The sequence below is a fragment of the Wolffia australiana genome, chromosome 1 (genome assembly GCF_029677425.1).
Source record: "Wolffia australiana isolate 7733 chromosome 1, ASM2967742v1".
NCBI classification, from domain to species: Eukaryota; Viridiplantae; Streptophyta; class Magnoliopsida; order Alismatales; family Araceae; genus Wolffia; species Wolffia australiana.
In genome coordinates, this window is record NC_135835.1 from 9,363,669 (window position 1) to 9,386,336 (window position 22,668).

General features: G+C 41.7%; 3 protein-coding genes across 4 annotated transcripts; 2 read left to right on the plus strand and 1 right to left on the minus strand.

The window, feature by feature from the left end:
* Positions 1-94: 94 nt before the first annotated feature.
* LOC144705275 (putative lipase C4A8.10) lies at positions 95-3,037 on the minus strand. 2 transcript variants are annotated; one of them, XM_078577877.1, is made up of 10 exons: positions 2,587-3,037; positions 2,227-2,294; positions 2,076-2,146; positions 1,800-1,988; positions 1,553-1,716; positions 1,406-1,461; positions 1,271-1,323; positions 1,083-1,188; positions 876-973; positions 95-469 (listed from the first exon to the last, which is right to left on the minus strand). In XM_078577877.1, the coding sequence occupies exons 1-10, from the start codon at positions 2,841-2,843 to the stop codon at positions 398-400; spliced, it is 1,134 nt and encodes a 377-aa protein (XP_078434003.1). In that variant the 5' UTR covers positions 2,844-3,037; the 3' UTR covers positions 95-397. The 2 variants fall into 2 exon arrangements, with proteins under 2 accessions (XP_078434003.1, XP_078434012.1); XM_078577886.1 differs by lacking the exon at positions 2,076-2,146 and having other exon boundaries at positions 1,800-1,924.
* A 14,859-nt stretch (positions 3,038-17,896) lies between these two features.
* Positions 17,897-20,936, plus strand: LOC144705291 (26S proteasome regulatory subunit 4 homolog A). Its single transcript, XM_078577896.1, has 6 exons — positions 17,897-18,459; positions 19,622-19,867; positions 19,941-20,110; positions 20,228-20,444; positions 20,534-20,674; positions 20,750-20,936. Exons 1-6 carry the CDS (start codon positions 17,980-17,982, stop codon positions 20,831-20,833), a joined length of 1,338 nt encoding a protein of 445 aa, XP_078434022.1. The 5' UTR covers positions 17,897-17,979; the 3' UTR covers positions 20,834-20,936.
* A 270-nt stretch (positions 20,937-21,206) lies between these two features.
* On the plus strand, positions 21,207-22,656 carry LOC144705300 (zinc finger protein CONSTANS-LIKE 3-like). Its single transcript, XM_078577908.1, has 2 exons — positions 21,207-22,117; positions 22,190-22,656. Exons 1-2 carry the CDS (start codon positions 21,461-21,463, stop codon positions 22,535-22,537), a joined length of 1,005 nt encoding a protein of 334 aa, XP_078434034.1. The 5' UTR covers positions 21,207-21,460; the 3' UTR covers positions 22,538-22,656.
* Positions 22,657-22,668: the final 12 nt, after the last annotated feature.

Here is a 22,668-nt window from a genome sequence, read left to right on the forward strand (position 1 = left end):
TGACAGAGTTATGGGACGCGGACGGGACGGTTTTTTGTTATGGGACGAGTAAATCGTCTCGTTCATAAGAGTTGGACGGGACGTGGGACGAATGTACTAAAATTTTATGCTATGATTTTCTCTCGAATTTTAAAACTTCAGTGAATCAGAGTCAATAGTTTTCCACTCCCAATAGAACGCCAAGGGTGCACGTGTAGGACGGTTCTGGACGGGACGGTTTTGGACGACCCGAAAAGATAGGATTTGAACCGTCCAGCGTCCCCGTCCCGATCATGTGATTTCTATGGCAGTGTGAGAATTGGAGAAACTATGGCAGTGTGGGCATCCCTTTCTTCATGGATTTCTTCTGCCTCGTTGATCATTTGCAGGAATTCTTTTTTTAGATGCTTCTGAGACATCAGACAAGGAAGCGGTCGATGATGTGGGCAATGACGTCGGCACCGTCGGAATTCATCCAGTAAGTCTTGACCTGGGCAAGACAAGTCTAAAATATCATGCTTAAAGAAGATTTAAATCATATTCCCATTCAGTGCTAGATTAAGTAGACAGTAGACATATGGATGGTACTACTCATGAATAAGAAGAGGAGAATACTTGGTGTTCTGCATAAATTATTATTTAAATTCAATTGATCAAAGAAAAAGATACTCTTTTAAATTTTTACAAACATTGATCAGAATGAACAATTACCGTAAAGTCCATTTCACCTCAGAATCTGATAGGAGATTTCCAACTCAAATTTAAAGGTAATCTTGATTTTCTTTTAAATTTTCAGGATTTTTCTACCACAATTAGATTCCATATGAATTTTTCTGTGAAGTACATAGGAGGAATGAAGGATTTATTTCAAAATTAGGAAACTGGACTCATCTCACCTGGATGGTTGAGTGCGCAATGAATCTCTGATTGCTCTGACTGAAGCTAACGTCGATCCGCTCCCATGGCACTTGCCCGAGCCCTCTAATCATCTCCTCTGACATACAATTACTTTCAGACTTGAAGAGAGAGAGAAAACGAGAGACCCAGGAAGAGAGAGAGACACACAGAGAGAGAATGAGGAAGAGTGATCAAACGTAACAAACCTTCGAGATCAGAAGTTTCAGATGTTTCTGACGATGATATCTCCCTTTCTCTTCTTTCCATGTAGACGATGTGAGGATACCGTTCATTCCTTAAAAGAACGCCACGCTGCCGATTAATGAGAATAATTTTTAGATCATGCAAGCGAAACCTGTCACATAATTATATGATATTCTGGAAAAAAACCCACATCAGGAAGCTCGTGCTGCCGCCGGATCGATGATGTCCTCCATCCCACCATATCTGGTTTCAGTGAATTCCAACATCGGCACGGAGAGATAAATGGGTAGCATAAATTTTAAAATAAGAATCCTAAAAAGGATACGGTCATAATCTGCGTTAGCATAGGTGACGCAGCGCTTGAAGGAGGTCAGAGCAGACCTGGCAAGGAATAAAGGTACGAACTTTATTGAATGATGGGTCAATGTGAAGGTATGAATATGATGATCCGAGCAGGAAAAAAAAGTCAAACCTGAATTTGATGTCGTCAGTGTCGTTGACCATTTGAAGAAGAAGGGGAGGTTTCCTACCATCACTGTCTGTCAAGAAAAGATGCCTACCCGTCCTCCCCACTATAAAATGGGCAGCAAGAGAAGCACTTCTCTCCAATAAAGGGACACCGCAGAGAAAAGGAAGCTGAAATTAAGTTGCAACTTCAATCAAAATTTTATACAAAAAAATAATTCTTCAGTTAAAGAAATAAGATCGATTGATTTCACCTGTCGATGCCCCCTAGAACCCAGATGTGGTGTAGCAACAGTGACGAAATTAGCCGGTTCCAATCCAACCACTCTGCCTGGTGGCTCGTAGAGCAGTCCAATAGCATATCTAGCAATCAGCCCACCTAAAGAATGAGCGACGAATGAGATGCTCTGTAACCCAGGTCTGTTCTTGACCAGAGCCTTCACCTAACAGAGAATAACCGATAATTCTCCCTAAGACTGGTTAATGAGGCATCAAGTAGAAGACTTTAATCTAATTCTCATGAGGGTTACCTCCTCCGCTAACCTTTCCCCCATCATATCCACCCCATCAAATGTTAGCGTGAGATAATTGCTTTGGCTGCCTGGTTAGAACAATCAGTCAGGTTCTAATTTTCTGATTTCTAACCGTAAATGGAGTAAAAATTTGAGGGAAGAGACTCACGATGCACGGCTACTCTGCCGGGAAGCTTCTTGAGAAATTGTTCGGAGGCATACTTCCAATCATTTGCGCTAAAAAAATCCATGAAATGTCGATAAGATGCATGAATCTTTGGACTATGATATGAAGTTTTAATGAAATAGCGACAGAAAGTTTTCCCATTTTGATCCGTAATATTGTTTCCCCCACCAACATCAAGCTGGAGGACTCGAATTGAAGGAGAAGATGAATTCGGAATTGAAGGAGAAGATGAATTCTGGCACAGATCGATTTTTTTCGTGCGTTGATGATAAGATTACAAGAAAGAAGATGAGCAGTTTTTTCCTCAAATGTTTTAGCCCAAGATGTTGAGAACAATACTACCTTCCAATGATACCATTGACCATCACAACCAGGTGATGGGGGTTCGTGGATGACACCGACGATTGCACTTCGTCATCAATACGAATCATCTGACTTGATTGAATCCTCACTGAATCTCCAGAGCGTCCTCTATCCCGCAAGAACTGAGTTTTCCTCAAATATCTATTACTTTCAGACGCCGATCCCATGACCAAATATCGCATCCCATTCCAACCGCGAACTAGGTATTGCTCGCTAACAGAAGTCCTAAAACTCATCCCAACCGGCGTTGAAATTGTAGTCAGACTGGATGAGTTTCACGAGGCGATGGCCAGGAGCAACTTCCAATGCAACTCCCAGTCTTCAATTCAAGCAAAAAATTGCCGCTATTGAGAGAAATCAAGATCAGATTCGAGAGAAATGACAGACCGGTAGAAAATTCAGGAAGTGTGATCGGTTGATCTCTCCTGTTCTTCGGCCATCCCAGTTTAATATCACGGTTCTTAGGTGGGTTAATATCACGGTTCGTCCTAAAGTTTTCCGAAAATTCGAGTTACAGCCCTATCTTTTTTTTCGCCGCGTCACAGCCCGAAACGCTCATTTGGTCCGCCGCCGCAGCCCGGGCGTGACGTGCACTCGACGTGGCTGCCAGGTGGAATTCTGGCGGCGTCCACGTAAGCGGAATCCACCTGGCAGACACGTGGAGTCCACGTCATAACGAGATTTGAAGAAAGTGAGAAATAGGAACGATTAGTCACCTGGGAGTGAGTCACCCGGGAGAGAGCGCAGAAGGGTGGTGAAGGAGAAGGAGACGGTGGAGGAGGAAGAAAGGGCGTCAGGGAGAAGGGGATTCCATTTTACGTGAGCTTCGTTGGAGAGGAGAGGAGAGCTCGTTGCGAGCTTCTTCATGTCTACGGACGTTCCACGAGGTAGGGTTCTTGGCTCTATGTCCCTACTAAGGTTCTAATCAGGCAGATCGTTCCTTTTTGCTGCGTCACTTGGGCGATCTATAGGGCATTTAGTTTGAGGAAATACATTTCAGTCTTACCGTTTTATGCACATTCCACCTGCATATTCCTATTCCCAAATACATTGAGCCAGTTTTCTCTTCTTCCTTTCTCTCCCGAATAGAACATCTAGGTTCGTATCAGAGGCCACTTCAACTAAAACACTTTTCGTAGCCATTCAGGCCCACTGATCTGCTAATTAGAGGTCTAAGATATACCTATGTAACATTGATTTTTTGTTAACACAAACTCTGTAATGTTAAATTCCTCAAGGTGATATTGATCTGAGGAAAGTCGTATCAAACCAGAGCGAACATCTATTCAACAGAGTTTGAAGCTATCCTACCGTCTATTTCTTGATATCGCCACCAATTTGTGGGCCAAATTGGTGAAATCTAATGAAAATTTAATGATGATGGATTAGCATTGAATGGTTTGAGTCATTCTTCCGCGTGTTCATTCACTTAATCATGGGTCATCTCCTAGTTTTTTCTCGGATTTTTCATGTTTATTTTCGACGAATGTATCATGCTGCGTGTCGGTCGACAGTTCTTGCGTGTGAAAAATTGTCCTAAAATTCTCTTGGCTATTTTTTTTATCACCGCTAATTTCTGGCCCATATTGCTGAAATGTTTTGCAAATTTAATGATGATGAGTAAGCATTGAATGGTTCGACTAATTCATATGCATATTCATTTGCTGAGTCATCTTTCATCTCCTTGTTTTTTCTCAGATTTTTCATGTATATTTTCTAAGAATGTATCTTATTGCGCGTCGATTGACAGTACTGGCTTTTAAAATTCCTTAAACATTCATTGCCTGGGCTGTAGAAGCTATCCTACTGTCTATTTCTTGTTATTGCCGGCAATTTTTGGCCCATGTTGCTGAAATTTTATGAAAATTTAATGACGATGGATTAACATTGAATGGTTTGAGTCATTCATCCACGTGTTCATTCTGTGATAGGCCGATTTTAAATGATCTTTAGTTGGGATAGGTGGATTTTAAATGATCTTATAATTTGTTAGATATAACCATCTTTCTATATGTGGACTGTTTCCTTGTGTGGTGACCTGGTTGTTTTTTTAAACCGCAGAGGATATCTGTGGACTGTATATCTCATTCTTTATGTCAGTTTATTAATGTGTTTTTTCTACATGATTTCTTACCTATCAATGTACATATCTACAGTCTTTCTGTCTAGCTACGTAGCTCTCTATCTTTGTACATATCTACCTTGATGCAAAATTCATTTTTAACCCATACGTTTTGGAATTCTAATTGACTTAACTCCTCGGCTCAATGCGAACATCCTTTTGTTTTTTTGAGTTTTTAGGCGTTCTTCTATTCTTTGACGGTGGACGCTTGGCTTTAAGTAATGTAAGTTTTTATTATCTTTATTTTTCCCTTTGTACTTAAATATTGTATTTTTTATTATTTCCAATGTACTTTCAGATATCTGTTTGTCATAGAAGAATGTAAGATCTCCTTGGTAATTTAAGTATTTTGCACGCATGATCAATTATTGTTTTCCATCTATCTCTTATACAGGGCTGATGACGAGTGTAAGGTGTTTGGTTCTGATTACGATAGCGATGATGACTCTGAATATGATATAGGTAGGGAAGAGGAGGAAAGTGAAGTGTACTTAAGTGCCCCCGACGAATATTCGAGTGACGAATGGAATGAGGAATTGGTAGACGGCCACAGACTTAGAAACGAACATGTCCAACAACAAACATTTGTTTCTGGATATCATAGCGAGTATGATGATTCCGAGGGTGACATGTTAACCCCCAATGATACCGATGATGAGGATGAAAATGGAAGGTACATATACAGGCGGAAGACGTATGATCCAGGTGGTCGTAATGATTTGTCAAAACATTTCAAAACACTGTTTATGATGTTGCTTTTAATGTGAATGGTTTTATTGACATAGATGTGTATCAATAATTCCTGTTAAAAACGTCATGAAATTTGTATGTGTTTGCTTCCTCAGGTGGCATAATTTCAAACATTTAGAAGACAATTTCATTAGGCACTAGATCAGCATTATAATGTAATTTGCTTAATTTCCTCTGGCCTGCTCAATTAATTCATTAACCAAAAGATAAACCAAACTAAACATTAAGTGCAATAACCAGAAGTCAGCATGTGAAAGTGGGGATACAAATTTAAATTCCTTCAGTTGCACAACAACATCAGTTATGGACGGCCTGTCATGGGGATACATATTCGCCTTATATTCTTGGGTCCACAATACTGCATACATCTCCCTGTTCCAGTTTTGTTTGAGCTCTCTGAGTAATGTGGGTTCTGTCCACATCAATTGCTGGCCTTCCAGTAACGAGCTCAAGCAGAACGACCCCAAAACTGTAAATATCAGTTTTCTCAGACATTCTATTTGTTCGAACGCATCTGCACAAGAAAATTTAAAGTTAACAATTTACAGATTTCTTATATTTAGAGACACCTACAATTCTATAAATTTGACATTAAATTATGAAAAAAATTTAAGGTGGAAGATCATCTCCCACGCCAAGATTCTCGTGGAATGGGAAGTCGGCTGAACTGATTAACAAAAGCAAATATAATTATTGTCTAACAGAAATTGGTACTTATGAATGAACAAAAAAAAATGTCTTATTAAGAATAACGTTCATATTACAAAAAAAGAAATTATTGACTAGTGGATAGCTCACTTACCTTCAGTGCCTACGTCAGAGCCAAGAGCTCTCCGCACTCTTCAGTAAGTGCTCGTTCTTCACATACCACCTCAGCAAGATCAGAAGCAACACTCTGCATTCCTTCAACCTGGTGAAAAATTATACACGGGCCTACTAAATTTCCAATTGCTGCTTCCCAGTAAATGATGAGATTTATCTGGTGAAAAAGAAACCCTTTGGTAGAGACATAAGACTCGGAAAGCTAACGATTCAAGAACCTCAGTTTCAGATGAGAGGGCCTCTCCAATCTGATTGATAACAACCTGGGAAGGAATACTTTCTCAGATTTTTATCACAAAATTCAAGGTAGTTAAAAATTTACATTCCACTTGGGAAGTTAAATTTAGTAGAATTAAGATAGATTGAAATTGAGATAGATTGCGATATTTAGATTGCAATATCATACTTCCCAAATTGAAGATCAATCAAACCTGGAGCTCTGGTCGAATGCGCCGACGGTGCCACTGTGGCTATCAGCAGGCATGGGAGTCAGCCACTGAGAGTAATCACGATCGAAATACTCCCAATCCGTAAGCATAATCCCAGAGATTCCAAGGATACCGAAGATATAAGTGGCGATCATCTTCTTGACAGAGAAGGTCAAGAAAGCCACAGCAAGAACAACTGCTCCCAACATAACCAGGCACGTCCGTAGAACATCTTCTCTGCCCACATCCTCTTGTTCGAAGAACCCTAGAACAACAAGCGCAAATGGGCAAATGGGTATGGAAGAGCATGAATTTAGCTTGCCCATCTCCTCTTTCTCCCAGGGCACCTCCGTGGCCCGGGCGCAGGCGTTGATGACGGTGTTGCAGGTGAGGACCGTCGGCGCAACAGAGTCGAGTGGCCGTTTCAGCCGATCGAGGAGGGCGAGGGCGACGGCGAGAAGGAGGAAGAAAGGGCGTGGTCGCCGTTGTGGCCAAAGTCCTTGATCAACGCGAAAGCCCTTTCTCCCCGACGCCCTTTCTTCCTCCTTCTCCACCGTCTCCTTCTCCTTCACCACCCTTCTGCGCTCTCTCCCGGGTGACTCACTCCCAGGTGACTAATCGTTCCTATTTCTCACTTTCTTCAAATCGCGTTATGACATGGACTCCACGTGTCTGCCAGGTGGATTCCGCTTACGTGGACGCCGCCAGAATTCCACATGGCAGCCACGTCGAGTCCACGTCACGCCCGGGCTGCGGCGGCGGACCAAATGGGTGTTTCGGGCTGTGACGCGGCGAAAAAAAAGATAGGGCTGTTACTCGAATTTTCGGAAAACTTTAGGCTGAACCGTGATATTAACCCTTCTTAGGTAGAGTAGACGGCTTTGCTGTAAGTGAAGAAAATTACGAGGGCTGGATTATAAAATGGTTGACATCAGTAAAATTTAGGATATACTATCTAATATTAAGTTTTCTTCCTATCTCAAAAATTAGGTTGAATAAGATTGATGAAAACGCTAAGCTTCGCTGTTGAGACTCCTTATTAAATCTCTATGACATTGCTGCTCAGGAAATTATGGCTGAGACAAATGGATGTTTCATTATTTGGAATTGATATGCTGCCTTTTAGGATCATGAAATGAAGAATGACTGCATCATCTACTCTCTTTTTCTTTTTTTTGGGCAAAAAGTGCAAAGTTGGGGAGACCCAGCTGCCTCTAAATTATTTTTGAATGAGCAGAGAGGCCCAGTAGGAGTCTGTATGTCCACCCGACTGCATATCACAATACAGATTTGCATGTGGCTATTGTCTAGTGGTTGAAATGAGAGTATCAATATTTATCAATTTTTGGCTTAAGTGCAAAAATCAATAACTTTGTGTCATAAGTGCAAGTTAAGAAAAAGGATGAACAATCAAGATGACGAAAGGATCAGGTTTTGATCAACTGAGCCAAAAATTCCTTAGGCGTATGAAATAATATAAATAAGACTAATTAAATAATAGATTAACTTAGAGAATTAGGGAAATAAAACAATATAAGGAGTTAGAGGCTTCGGTTCTTGATCATGCTGGGATAGAGAGAGAGAGAGAGAACTCGGTTCTTTTCTAAAGGTATCGTGATCATATAATCCATTTTAAAATGCATTCAAACGCATATACTAAATCATTTCACTGAAACCCTCAAAATATAAGGATGATATAATAAGATAGATATGTTTATGAATGATATCACAAATCCACCCTAGTTTTGGATATTTCCTGGTACCTGGGTACAAAGTAAACCCTATAGACATCCCTAAATAAATTGCTATGCTGTGTCTATTGATAGAAAACTTAAATCTATGACATTTAAAAAATATGGAAAGATACTTTGTGTTTTTCATGCTCAACTTCGCCTTTTTTAATTGGGTTAATATCACGGTACAGCCCAAACCATGTCGAAAGTCTGCGAGCTAACCTTAGCTTTTTTTTTTGGTACGGTATATCCCAAACTCACCAAGTCGTCTGCGATATATCCTGGTGATGACGTGGAGTCCATCGTGGCTGCCAGGTGGATCTCTCGCCAGATTTTGACCTGGCGGAACCCAGCTGGCAGCCACGCTAGATTCCACGTCATCACCGGGATATGTCGACCTGCCAAGGGTTTTTCGATAAGAGAGAGGGGCATTCTAGAGAGAGAGAGAGGCGGCCTAGAGAGAGAGGTTCTAGAGAGAGAAAGAGATGTATTCTAGAGAGAGAGGCATTTTTTAGAGAGAGGTGTTTTTTGACTAAACATTTTGCAGAACGCCTCTCTCTCTAGAACACCTCTCTTTCTAGAGAGAGAGAGGTCGGGTCTCTCTAGAGCGCCTCTCTCTCCCTTTCTCTTTCTAAAAAATGCCTCTCTCTATAACACCTCTCTTTATCTCTCTAGAACCTCTCTCTCCTTCTCTCTCTCTCTCTCGGCCGCCTCTCTCTCTCTCTCTAGAATGCCCCTCTCTCTTATCGAAAAACCCTTGGCAGGTCGACATATCCCGGTGATGACGTGGAATCTAGCGTGGCTGCCAGCTGGGTTCCGCCAGGTCAAAATCTGGCGGGAGATCCACCTGGCAGCCACGATGGACTCCACGTCATCACCAGGATATATCGCAGATGACTTGGTGAGTTTGGGATCTACCGTACCAAAAAAAACGCTAAGGTTAGCTCGCAGACTTTCGACCTGGTTTGGGCTGTACCATGATATTAACCCTTTTTAATTTGCATTCAAACTCCAGTATGGATAAATATCTAATGGGATAAGGATGCCCGCAAATAATTTTATAAGTAACCTTATAATCAAGGACCGTGTCACTTGATCAATCATGATAGGTATTTGTAGGGAAAAGAATCATCCACATTAGTAGGGAGACTCCAAATAAAATGAGGATTTCTATCTTCGCAATTTCTTATATAACATAGATGGCTCATGGCTTTATACCCTCCGAACAAACTAACAAGTTTATCATTTATCTATCATGGCTAAAAATTATGTGTGTAATGAATATCCCCCCAAAACATTGAAATAGTATTCCATTTTAAGGGTGATCCTCGCATTAAGAATGAAAGTGCTATACTTATATTTCAAATGTGGTCTCTAACATTGTGGCTAATGCCATGAATATCCAACGTCATGGCTACCCAACGTCATGGCATGGAGAAAAAATTACATTAATAGACTAAAATAATTCATATTATAGGTCAATATAAAAGATACATTGTAACAATGATGTTTGTATTGATAATCTTAAAATGTTTAGTATAAGTTATACTAACCCAAAATTTAATGATTAACTCTTGAGTTAAAACTTTACTTGTTATTTAGCGTGTAGGACCATCAAATCTATGAGAAGAAAATCAAAAGTAGATTGACTTTAATGTAGATGGAAGAAAATCTGTTTTACTTTGGTATAACCAAAGAGGGGGGTAAATTTGGTTCTTTAAACTTTATTTACTATAATCTAATCACACGCGCGAGATAAAATCTACCAAACCAGGCAATGAGACAGATGCTAGGGTAGACAGCCATTTTTAGGCAATTTAGGGTAGTCCTTGATGTTATTAGGCTATGAAACCCGAGGCGATGGTCATCCCAAACCAAGTTTGTATGACTAACCCGCAATCCAAAGACCAGGAAATAAGTTATAATAAGTATGGCCAATAAAATTTTGAAGCTATGTTATATTCAAACCTCAATATCTTCCCCGGAATGATGGCACTTGACCTCCTTCCACTCAGGTCCCGAAACCTTATCTTGTTCAGTCACAAAGCCTACTAGGCTCTACTAAAAGTTTGTATATCGAATTAATTAAAAAATTCATGAATATTCAGATAATTTCATCTTTATATGTATCATAGAGTATTTGATAAGAAACAATCAATGAATATATTTTTCAATAAATGCATACATTGAACATTTAATTAAGTACCATGAGATGGTTCAATATGCCTTCCTTTTACCCATCTTTGATTCACTTCTTCGTTCAATGTTATATGTATATATATCCCCTTCTATTTTAATTCATATTTAATCATTCTAAGTATTACAACTCGCCATTAGAAAACAAGTCTGGAAATAAAGATTCTGCATCTGACATCTTATTACAGCACCTCTAGATAATTCCTCATTCCCTTGCACGTAACTGTCAAAATACCTGTACTACTAAGAATTTCAAATAATCAATATAACATTAATAACAAATAAGAATTATTTTTTTGATGAATCATTGAGTGAATCTCTTGTAAATCACCCCGCAAGTTGGATGTTTTTTTTTCGATAGGATTTTTCCCAATGTTCAATTGTAAATTATTCATTCATGCGCAAAATGGTACAACCTTAGATTATATGTATGTTTACAATTGTTATAAATATCTTCTTGAAACCTGAAAACATTTTTTTACAAAAATCTCCAAGCGATGATCTTCAGGCTAATGTCTCTAATGGTGTGAATTCTGTCACAATGGTGTCCTCCATCCAAGATCTTGAAACCTGCACCGAGAAATGAAAATTTAAATCCTATATAATTGGTATTATTATTTTTTAAATATGGTGTTGAAATATTTCTCAAAAATAGCGTTCAGAATTCTTCAGATGTAGATATATAGTATTAAACTTGCAGAGCATATTCTGCCAAGAGAGGGGGGGGGTGTCAGTCTTCAATTAGGATTAAATCTGAATTCACAGAATTTGAAACTTAAATGGGAAATTCAGTATTTTTAATAATTAAAAAATGCTCAACTGAATTAATAACAAGAGAAAATATTATGCAAGGGTAACTGTTTAATTTTGAGCTGGCTTAATTACGGCATTTTCATTCATTTCATACAATATGAAAGATGAAACCAACCATTGAAGTTTCGCCATGAATATGACTTCTAAAGATTCCTAAAAGTATCTTTTAGATATCTGAAATCATATTCTTAGAAATGTTTAAAATAATGAAATATATTCATAAATAGTTAATCTATATTAAATAACATTTTAATCTTGAAATAAATAAACTAAGTGGAAAGTTATGTCCACGTTAGGCATCAATATGCCGTATAAATCTTGAGGCCAAAATCAACGATGTGACCCATTGGCTGTACAGTCAAATGTCAAATTTCTTCATATACACGAAGGCAATAATTCAATGCACGAGTGGCGTGCATAGTCATAATCATATGAAGCTAGTGCTCTATGCATGCATGATTAAGTATAATATTAATCATTTATAAGACGATGTCAAAACCCTTTATTGAGAATTGACTTGGCGTGGTCCACTACAAACAATCAACACATGAATTTTTCACCAAAGCACACTAAATCATAATCTTCGATCTTAAATTTATAAGAAACTAGTCCCTTGCATATTGTTTAAGATGAAATTTAATAGGTATGATACACATTATACGTCCGTTTTATATAAAACACACGTCATATGAGCTGGACTAGATAGATACACTCTATCCACATATTTTGGTGCCTTTCTCATTATTCTCGTTATTCTCGAGCATACTTTAATAATAAATATTTAGGATACGTGCTTGAAAAAGTTATATGATTACCTAGCATAATCTCATCGTAATACATATCCTTGGACTTCATTAAAATATTTCTGGATAATAATGAGTATAATTTTTATCGACAATTTTTAAAAAACATATAGATATTCCATTGGTTTTCAGGCCATGACATTCCAATGTGATATGTGACCTTTTTGATCCGTTAACCCATTAGACTCCCTCTAATGTGGGGATAATGAAATTCAAGCCAAGGAACTCTTGGCCACTGACAAAAGAGGAATAAATAATGGCTTTAGGTTTTCATGAACCTGTATTATTGGTGTGGCGATCATTAAAAACATTGGAAATAATTATAATGGGATAGAATCAACAAGGTGCTTCTCTAGACAACTAAATCATCTATCACTTTTATACTCTCATCTTGTCAAATATCTTACTATCTTTGATTTTCACTTTAATGTCCCTTTTCCCAATCAAATCATTCTCATCTTAGCCTACTATTATTCTATCAAAACCACTTTTCTTCATCGTAGACCAATTCTCCATCCATGTGGATCAACCTAAAATTTTTAATATAATATCAACGTTCAGCAAGGCTTATAATTTTTACATTAAATGTAATTAATGAAAATGACTTCAAATGTATATCTGTTATTCTTAATAATGAGTGTAATTATCACACATAGTCTAGATGTATTTGATCTGGTAGTATTTATGATGGCGAGGATGCCAACATATCATCGACGGACGCGTCACCACGGTCAACCGGAGTCAACACGCCTGCTATGAACCACGGTCAACTGGAGGCAACCAAAGTCAACCCGCCACGGTCAACCAGAGTCAACACTAAAGCTGACACGCCACAACGGCCAACTAGCACGTCTCCACCCGTGCACGTCTCTACGCGCGTCGTGACACGACGCCAAAGGCAGATCCACAACTGCCCTTTGGCGTGACACGACGCACGTCTTTACTTTCTCATCAATTTCTCTTTCCTCCAAGGCCTATATAAAGGCCATTGTTTTCAAGAAACTCTTAGGCAGTCATAATTTCAAGAATCGAGTTTTGTTTAACTCTTCTTGGAGGACTGCCCAATCTCCCTACCCCTCTGAACCCTAGCCGTAACTGCCACCGCCGCCGCCGCTGCCTTGCGACGTCGGCCTCCCGCCCCTCTCCTTCCTCTTTCGCCGTCCTCTCTCCCTCTCCTATTCTTGTTCTTTCCCCCCTCTCTCCCACCCTCTATCTCTCTCGCCCAGGCCGCCCAGGCCGCCCAGGCCGCCCAGGCCACCGTAGCCGAGGCCGCCCATGCCGTCCTGCCAGGACGCCTAGGCTGCCCCAACCGAGGCCACCCAGGCCGCCCAACAAAGCCGCCCAGGCCACCCCAGCCGAGGCCACCCAGGCCGCCCCGCCAGGACGCCCAGGCTGCCCCAGCCAGGCCGCCCAAAACGCCCCAGCCAAGCCGCCCAGGCCGCCCCAACCGAGGCCGCCCCGCCAGGATGCCCAGAACGCCCTAGCCGAGGCCACCCAGGCTGCCCCGCCAGGACGCCCAGGCCGCCCCAGCCAAGGCCGCCCAGACCTCCCGCCAGGGACGCCCATGCCGCCCCAGCCAAGGCCGCCCAGGTACCCCCGCCTGGACCGCCCAAAACGCCCCAGCCGAGGCCACCCAGGCCGCCCTGTCAGGACGCCCAGGCAGCCCCGCCAGGACGCCTAGGCTGTCCTCGCCAAGGCCGCCCAAGCCACGTTCTAGGCCGCCACCCAGAGCGTCCCAGGCCGTCGGTCATCGTCGACGCCGTTCGATGCTCCAAGCCGCGCGCGCTACGCGCACTCCGTGCGCTCCGCGCACCCTACGCGCACTTCGCGCGCACGGGTGTTCGCCTACGCTTGACTCTGCGACTATGACATCTGCACTAAACCAGGGTCGTTCAACGCCCGGAACGCCCAGCATCATCCTCGTCCAGTGGGCCGCTCAATGCCCGGATTCGCCCAGCCTCGTCACAATCAGAATTTCCTGCATCCTCTTCACACACTACAGTGCCGAGGTACGCCTGAACTCTTTGGTGTCGAAAGTGTTCTCCGTCCAGTGTTTTCTCGAGAAGTTTCCACCGCCGTCAGAATTAGTTTTGGTTTGGATGTCCACCTCTTCTCTCTCTCTTTCCTGAGTGTTTCCTCACGACACGAATTCGGGTATTGATTTTGGTGCTTAGGCATCGTCGCGGTGGGGGAAGACAATACTCCCGCCCTCGAGAAGGGTCGGAGCTGCACCACCAGATTTTCATCGGTTTTAAAGTCCGAATCCGACCGTGTGAATTTCTGTGGATTGTTTTATCCCTCCCTACAGACCCATTTCCCATCGTCAACCATCCATCTCCTTAGTCGCCCTTTTCCTTTGTCGTCCTACGTCAATTTACTTCTGGATATCATGAAGATTTATGTGTAGATCAAGCATGATGTAACTTGAGTCAATGTGACGTGGTACATTGAAAAAAACACTATAAGAGATTATTTACTTGTTTTGAACTTTCTATGATACTTGATGGATATTATGTGGCCATCAAACCAATCGCGCTTCCAGGATTTATTTAATTTCGTTAAAATAAATAATTTTCATGGTTATTCTCATGTGGTGCTTAAAATAAAGTCCCCGAACATGTGCAATGACATAGTGAATTGTGATAATATAACAATACAATGATCACTAGTCTTCGAATGTGTATTCCAAATACTCCCATTGGATGGATACTCAAGACGCACATACAGCTATCCGGATAGAATAACACTATATAGTCTTACTTATATGATAAATATTTTTTATCAGGTTGCCTCTAGTGTGCCGACATTAAGGATTCTTGACGAGTGCACTTTTGAGAAAGAGTCCACCAAACATTGACGATAATATTTGACCTTAACGCCAATTAGGTTGATTCATGTCATAGTTGTATAAGTGGTCCATTGACCTGAGACACTGATGACATACTGTGCATGATTGGTCGTGTTTTGACTAGGTGTACAATTCCCAAGTCATGGGATTCATATATCTATGCTCGGACATAGCCAAAAATACACAAAAGAGGTTGAGTGGTCAAGACTATGTCGCTCGCCCTTAATATAAGAGGAGATTGACTCAAGGAAGAAGAAGCATCAAATATGCGGGGCATGATAGTATGGGCATGGGAGAAGACATTCTCCAATGATCTATGTTACCTGTGAGTACTAACTGAATGACATATTAGGTTTTGACGAGTAAGTCATTCAGCATCTCAAATAGATAAAGGATTATACCTGCGTGGTAATGGATGTTGAAAACGGTTACACGAGAGAGCCTAAACATTGATATGCATTGTTTGGATTAAATAGAACCTCGGTTAATTAAAATATAAGTCGATATCATTACTCGATAAGTTTGGTCCACAATTGTTATTGAGCCATTCAATTTATTAACAAAAACATAGCTCGATAACCCAATAGTATAGAGCTGTAATGATGGATAAAATCTCATATGATGTAAATACATGCATAAAACACGAAGCATTGTAAAAAATAAATATATGAATTAAATTGGCTCTAAAACAGTATGAAAGACAAAGAAAACCCATTCAAAAGGCGATTTGATGAATCACATAACGACACATTTCCTTTATTCTTGTCAATGAATGATTTTTATTATGATAGCAGTCGTTTATCGTTCATGAATATTCCTAGTATATAATATAATGCTCCTGACATAATCCATTTGCTTCATGCATTAGAAGGTGACACGGAGTTTGAATTAGTGAAAATAAAGATGTGTATTGGATGACATTGGAATCTGACTATAGAATGTTATATTTCTCAATGTTTATTTAACATGAAGCTTATCTATATTTATTAAATTGTGTCAGTAGCAATCATCTCAAGTCGATTATTGTAGACCAGACCATATCCTCTCAGTCCACTTGATTTAAGATATATATCTATTTGTCTACCTTTATTCTTGGGCGTCTATGTGGGAGTATCCAATTTTATCTAACTGACCTATGAACGATTGTAGAGATAAAACATAGACAACTATAGACATTATAATTTGACCAAATGGGTATATTTGAGTTTAGCTCATTCTAAATACAGTGCATTGGAATGACGTATAAGACGAATATTTATTTGTAATAATGGATCACAAATTGATAATTGAAAAAGAAAATAGCAAAAAATATATTTTAGGCATTGAGAGGGTCTGGAAACAGAGAGTGTAGATTATTATAATTTGACTAAATAAGAACATATGGTCTCAGGAAATGCAAGAAATGCACTGTAGATATAAATGTTATTATTGAGATGATACATAGTATTTCTCACATCAAGGCCAAATGTATGCAATCAAGTTTCACATATTTGTTGGAAATGAAAGTCACCGGTATTTGCTATAAAAATACATAGGAGAGATTGAAATTATCAGGATGAAAAAAATCATGATACGTTATAGTTTCCATATCAAAGCCAAAAGTAATCAATAAGTTTTCATAATATTGGAATTAAACTAACAGAGGGTTTTATAAATAAACAAAAAATTGAATGGACGAGGGTTTTGTGTCAACTTTTGAATATAAATACAGAGGAGAGGTTGAAATAATCAAGAAAGTAAGAAATCATGATACATAATATTATTGTTCAACACAAAATGATACACAATATTTACCATGTCAAGGCCAAACTACACAATTAAATTTCTCATATGTTTGGAAATTAGGCTCAAAGATGTTTACTATTAAAATAAAGACGACTGATGGCTTATGTCAGCGTCGGATACAAAAACAGTGAAGTGGTTGAAAATTGAAATTGATACTCCACATTTTTCCATATCAAGGCCACAGGTAAACAATCAAACTTTGATATTTTGGGAAATAAAGTTATTAGTGTTTACTGTTGAAATCAAGTAATTGAGGGCTTCATATCAACTTTTGAGAATAAATTCAGAAGATAGGGTGAGATAACAAGACAGAAAGAAGTCATGACATTTCCCATATCAAGGCCAAAGGTGTGAAGTTGAGCAATCACAGTTTCATATTTTTCGAAATAAAACATAAAGGTGTTTACTGGTAAAATAACACAAGTGCGTGGATCATATAAAGTTTTGAATAAAAAATACAGAGGAAAGGTGAAATTATCAAGACAGAAGAAATCAAGATGCAAAATATTTCTCATTTAAAGGATACAAGTGAACAATTAAAATCCTCATTTTTTTGGAAAAACATAAATTTTGTTTTTTAACACGTACTTGATTTTAATAATATAAATTTCATTTTAACCAGTGTTTAATGTTAAAATCATAAATTTGATTTTTAACACGTCTTTAATGTTAAAAACATAAATTTGGTTATTAAAAAAGTGTTTAATATCAAAAACATAAATTTGATTTTTAAAAAGTGGTTAATGTTAAAAACATAAATTTTATTATTTACCAAGAGTTTAATGTTAAAACTATAAATTAATTATTTAACAAGCGATTAACGTTAAAATTTAAAATTGATTTTTCACAAGTGTTTAATGTTAAAAACTAGATTTTGATAAATTCGATTATTTGATGCCACTACAGTTTAATGTTAAAAATATAAATTAAACTGATTTTATTTCAGGGGCTTGTCTAAGCTTTCGACTATAAATACAGAGGTCAGAGATTGAAATTCGGCGTTTGAGCTCTTCTCTTCTTCCTCTACAAGCAAGCAAGTTCTAGGGCGGAAGCGGAGCAGAGGGCGTTCATCATGGGGCAAGGGACGCCGGGGGGCATGAACAGGCAGGGTTTTCCTGGAGACAGGAAGCGCGATGGCGACAAGAAGGACAAGAAGTTCGAGCCTGCCGCCCCGCCCAGCCGAGTCGGACGCAAGCAACGCAAGCAGAAGGGCCCCGAGGCTGCCGCCAGGGTCCCCGCTGTAACGCCCTTAACCAAGTGTAGACTCCGCTACTTGAAACTGGAGCGGATCAAGGACTATCTGCTCATGGAAGAGGAGTTCGTCAGCAATCAGGAGCGTCTGAAACCGCAAGAGGATAAGAACGAGGAGGATAGATCTAAGGTTGATGACCTTCGGGGATCGCCCATGAGTGTGGGGAACCTCGAGGAGCTGATTGATGAGAATCATGCGATTGTTTCGTCTTCTGTGGGGCCGGAGTACTATGTGGGGATATTGTCGTTCGTCGATAAAGATCAACTGGAGCCCGGGTGCTCCATACTCACCCATAATAAGGTAATTTGGAAAGATTTATCTGTTAATTTCGCATTTTGGTGTGAGAATAGTTTTGGGGTTGCCTTGCGTCCGAGCTTCAGCTTTTTTCATGTGTCCAGTTTCATTTCTCAAGGCGAATTTTTAGGATTTTTTTTACCGCTACGTCAATAATTCTTTTATTTCAGCGCTTTTTGCTTATGTCCCCTGTTTTAGATTTGAAAAATTGGATCTACATTTTATCTTGGCTTTTACCTTTCTCTATTTTTCAGTCCAAATTACTTTACCCCAATCGTATCTTTGTACTGGGTGGGAACGAAGAAGAAATATACTTTCTTCCGAATTCTCTTAGAAACGTTTAGGCTATTAACAAGTATTATCTTAAAAGACAGATAACCTAGATAGCTCGTAACACAGGGAACTTTTTTTCTGTGTTTGCCTCAGTCTCATTGTCAAGATCGGATACTTATTTGAAGGAGTCAATGAGTAACTTTTCCTGTTTATAGTTTTCTTTTATGATGATGTCCAAATATGAAAAATAATCTGCCGTAAGATGAAAAATTCTCTCCAAGGGAGAAGCATAAACAGCGATGAGTTCTCAAGAGGCTGTTTGGCTTATGTTCATGAAACTCTGCGCATTCTACCCCATTTCAATTCCTATCTTTGTTTCAAATTAGGATCCTTATCTTTGTCACGCTACTAAAGCCGATGATGCAACCATGTTTGATTTAATCGATGTTTGGCGATAAACAGTTTTTCTACAGAAACGACCAGGCGAAGTGGATGCCAAAAAGTATTTCTGTAAATTTTTGTTAGCGGTGCTGGATGTAGTGTTCATCGTCATGTGCCCATCATTTGTTCTCGCCAGGATGTCGATGATAAAATCATCATTTTCCCTCGTTCAGATGACGAGATGATTACGAAATCGTCTGCAAACTCTAGATGGAAGTTTCCTTGTTTGATGTGTTGGTGAAGGTCTTCCTCATGCCGTGCTGCCTGCTTTTTTCCTGGAAGATATTTGTCAATCTTCGCCTGATATTCTTAAGCGTAATTTTAAAAAATCTATATTCCAAATGCCGATCTTGAGTTCTATGCGGATCTGGAAGATATTTGTCAATCTTGAGAAAGTGTCGACAAAGTCGTGCTTTAAAAAATGACTCGAATATCCTCTTCCTCATTTCCTCAGGTTCTTTCTGTGGTGGGTATCCTTCAAGACGAAGTGGATCCGATGGTTTCAGTGATGAAAGTTGAGAAGGCCCCTTTAGAATCATACGCAGATATCGGTGGATTAGACTCTCAAATTCAGGAGATTAAGGAGGCCGTCGAGCTTCCCCTCACGCATCCCGAACTCTACGAAGATATTGGAATTAAGCCTCCCAAGGGAGTCATACTCTACGGAGAGCCCGGTACCGGAAAGACGCTGCTCGCAAAGGTTGGTGCCGCCCAATTGTTTTTTCAAACTACTAATTTAAACATTTACGATTAATTTGTTCTTAATATTTCAGGCCGTAGCAAATTCTACATCTGCCACCTTCCTGCGCGTGGTTGGAAGCGAGTTAATCCAGAAATACCTCGGCGATGGTCCAAAGTTGGTGAGGGAGCTCTTCAGAGTTGCCGACGAACTCTCTCCTTCAATTGTTTTCATCGATGAAATCGACGCAGTCGGAACCAAGAGGTGTGCAATCCTCTATGATTACTTCACAAGATTAGAAGATTATACGAGCTAGTATGGTATTGTTTAAAAAAAAATCACGTTTTTCTCTATGATTAATTCACGTTTTTTTGTTTGAAGGTACGATGCCCATTCGGGAGGAGAGCGCGAAATTCAGAGAACTATGCTGGAGTTGCTCAACCAGCTCGACGGATTCGACTCGAGGGGAGATGTGAAAGTCATTCTTGCGACGAACAGGATCGAAAGTCTCGACCCGGCATTACTCCGGCCCGGTAGAATCGACAGGAAGATTGAATTCCCTCTTCCAGACATCAAAACCAGAAGACGCATCTTCCAGGTTTCAAAATATCTTCTTTTTTTTTATTCATGGGCAGATCTGTTTTTTCTCATGGGTTGACTTGATTTTCGAATCTTTGACTCGGATAGATTCACACGTCGAGGATGACCTTAGCGGACGACGTCAACCTGGAGGAGTTCGTGATGACCAAGGACGAGTTCTCTGGAGCCGACATCAAGGCCATCTGTACAGAAGCTGGGCTGCTTGCTCTTCGAGAACGGCGGATGAAGGTAATTTTAACAAACTTTGATCGCATTCTATTGAAAGCCAAGTTCAAAAATTAAAATTAAATTGGTTCCTCGCAGGTCACCCACACGGACTTCAAGAAGGCCAAGGAGAAGGTGATGTTCAAGAAGAAGGAAGGCGTTCCCGAGGGGCTTTACATGTAAGACGGCCATGTCGTTGACTTTTTTTTCATTCAGTCTCGTTGTTTGACTTTCTTTCCCAGACTAAATCGTTAAAGAAAAAAACGGGCTGGGTCTCGTTGTATTATTGGGCTGGGAAGGAAAGTTTCCTTATTGGGCCGGCCCAGGCGGACGAGGGCGGGCCAGCTCTCGTTTGGTTCCTTTTCCCCCGTGCGTAAGCGCTTACGTCACGAGGAAAGGGAGATTTATCCAATAGTGTCGGGTTGCGGGTACGGTCACCGTCGGGGGGCGGAGGTCGGCGCGTTGGGTCAAAGTTTTTAAAGCTCACCGGAGGTACGCAGACTGTAGGGGAGAGTTCTAGAAAATGAAATTTCAAAAAAAAAAGAAACTCACCAGCAGATAATTCGGCGGCCGGCAGACGTGGCAGGGTGATCGGGTTCCGGGGGGCCCGCCCGCGATCTCAGCGGGCCCCCGGTTAATTGGTAATAATTTACAAAGGGGTGGAACTCCGCGGCCAGGAGCGGGCCACGTACCCCCGGTCTCCTCTGTAGATAGGCCCGCCCCCCGGCGCGGAATCTAGTCTGCAACTCTCCAGAAGAGAGATCGAAGAGAGAGAGAGTTAGAGAGAGAGAGAGAGAGAGAGAGAGAGAGATGGGGAGAGAAGAGGGAGTGGAAGGGAAGAGCTACTGGGGGATGGGGGCGAGGGAGTGCGACTCGTGCAAGAGCGCGGCGGCGCTGCTCTTCTGCCGGGCGGACTCGGCCTTCCTGTGCCGGGCGTGCGACGGCAAGATCCACGGCGCGAACAAGCTGGCGTCCAGGCACGAGCGCGTGTGGATGTGCGAGGTGTGCGAGCAGGCGCCCGCCGCCGTCACCTGCAAGGCCGACGCCGCCGCGCTCTGCCTCGCCTGCGACGCCGACATCCACTCCGCCAACCCCCTCGCCCGCCGCCACGACCGCGTCCCCGTCGTACCCTTCTTCGACTCCCCCGCCGCCCGCTCCGCCGACCCCCCCGACGACTTCCTCCTCAAGCCCTCCTCCGACTGCACCCACCCATCCGACGGCGCCGACGCCGCCGCGTGGCACGCGCAGAAGATCCCCGCCGACGGCAAGGCCGCCGGCGGAGAGTTCCTGTTCTCCGAGGTGGACCGCTTCCTCGACCTCGAGTGCGCGTCGTCCATGGACGACGGCTGCGTCGTCCCCGTCCAGCCCAAGATCCCCGCCTCCGTGGCCCAGATCCCGCCGTTCATCGCCCCCGACGGCTGCCCCGACTACGCCGCCTACTCCGCCGTCCCCTCCCTCAGCCACAGCGTGAGTAATCCCGATTTTCCCCCAAATTCCATGGAGAATTGCTCCTGAATTGCTGCTGGCTTGCTGCTGCAGATGTCGTCGTCGGACGTGGGGGTGGTGCCGGACATGAGCTCCATGGCTGACATCAGCAATCCCTACGGCGTGGCCGGCGCGCCGGGGATGGTGGTGCAGGCGCCGCCGGCTCAGGCGGCGGTGGGGCTGGACCGGGAGGCCAGGGTGATGAGGTACAGGGAGAAGAGGAAGAACCGCAGGTTCGAGAAGACGATCCGCTACGCCTCCCGCAAGGCCTACGCCGAGACGCGGCCTCGCATCAAGGGCCGCTTCGCCAAGCGGACCGAGATGGACGCCGAGATCGATCACATCTTCGTCTCCGCCTCCCTCGTCGTCGACAATGGCTATGGCCTCGTCCCTTCTTTTTGACGGTCGTCGCCACAGCCACTTCATCTTGTATATTATCTGTCCACTGCCGGGCCTTAGATGGATACTGTGTAAGTGCTTTTGCATGTCCGCTTAATTAACCTAATAATTTCAATAATCAACTGCCTTGTCCA

Bases quoted from the DNA above. Each gene is read 5' to 3' on its own strand.
- LOC144705291 (XM_078577896.1), top strand. From the start codon at position 17,980: ATGGGGCAAGGGACGCCGGGGGGCATGAACAGGCAGGGTTTTCCTGGA. The intron at 18,460-19,621 runs GTAATTTGGAAA...TCATTTCCTCAG, and splicing joins CCATACTCACCCATAATAAG to GTTCTTTCTGTGGTGGGTAT. The intron at 19,868-19,940 runs GTTGGTGCCGCC...TTAATATTTCAG, and splicing joins GAAAGACGCTGCTCGCAAAG to GCCGTAGCAAATTCTACATC.
- LOC144705275 (XM_078577877.1), bottom strand. From the start codon at position 2,843: ATGAGTTTTAGGACTTCTGTTAGCGAGCAATACCTAGTTCGCGGTTGG. The intron at 1,189-1,270 runs GTGGGTTTTTTT...ATTAATCGGCAG, and splicing joins GGCAGCACGAGCTTCCTGAT to CGTGGCGTTCTTTTAAGGAA. The intron at 470-875 runs GTGAGATGAGTC...TGTCTTGCCCAG, and splicing joins TTGCGCACTCAACCATCCAG to GTCAAGACTTACTGGATGAA.
- LOC144705300 (XM_078577908.1), top strand. From the start codon at position 21,461: ATGGGGAGAGAAGAGGGAGTGGAAGGGAAGAGCTACTGGGGGATGGGG. The intron at 22,118-22,189 runs GTGAGTAATCCC...TTGCTGCTGCAG, and splicing joins TCCCCTCCCTCAGCCACAGC to ATGTCGTCGTCGGACGTGGG.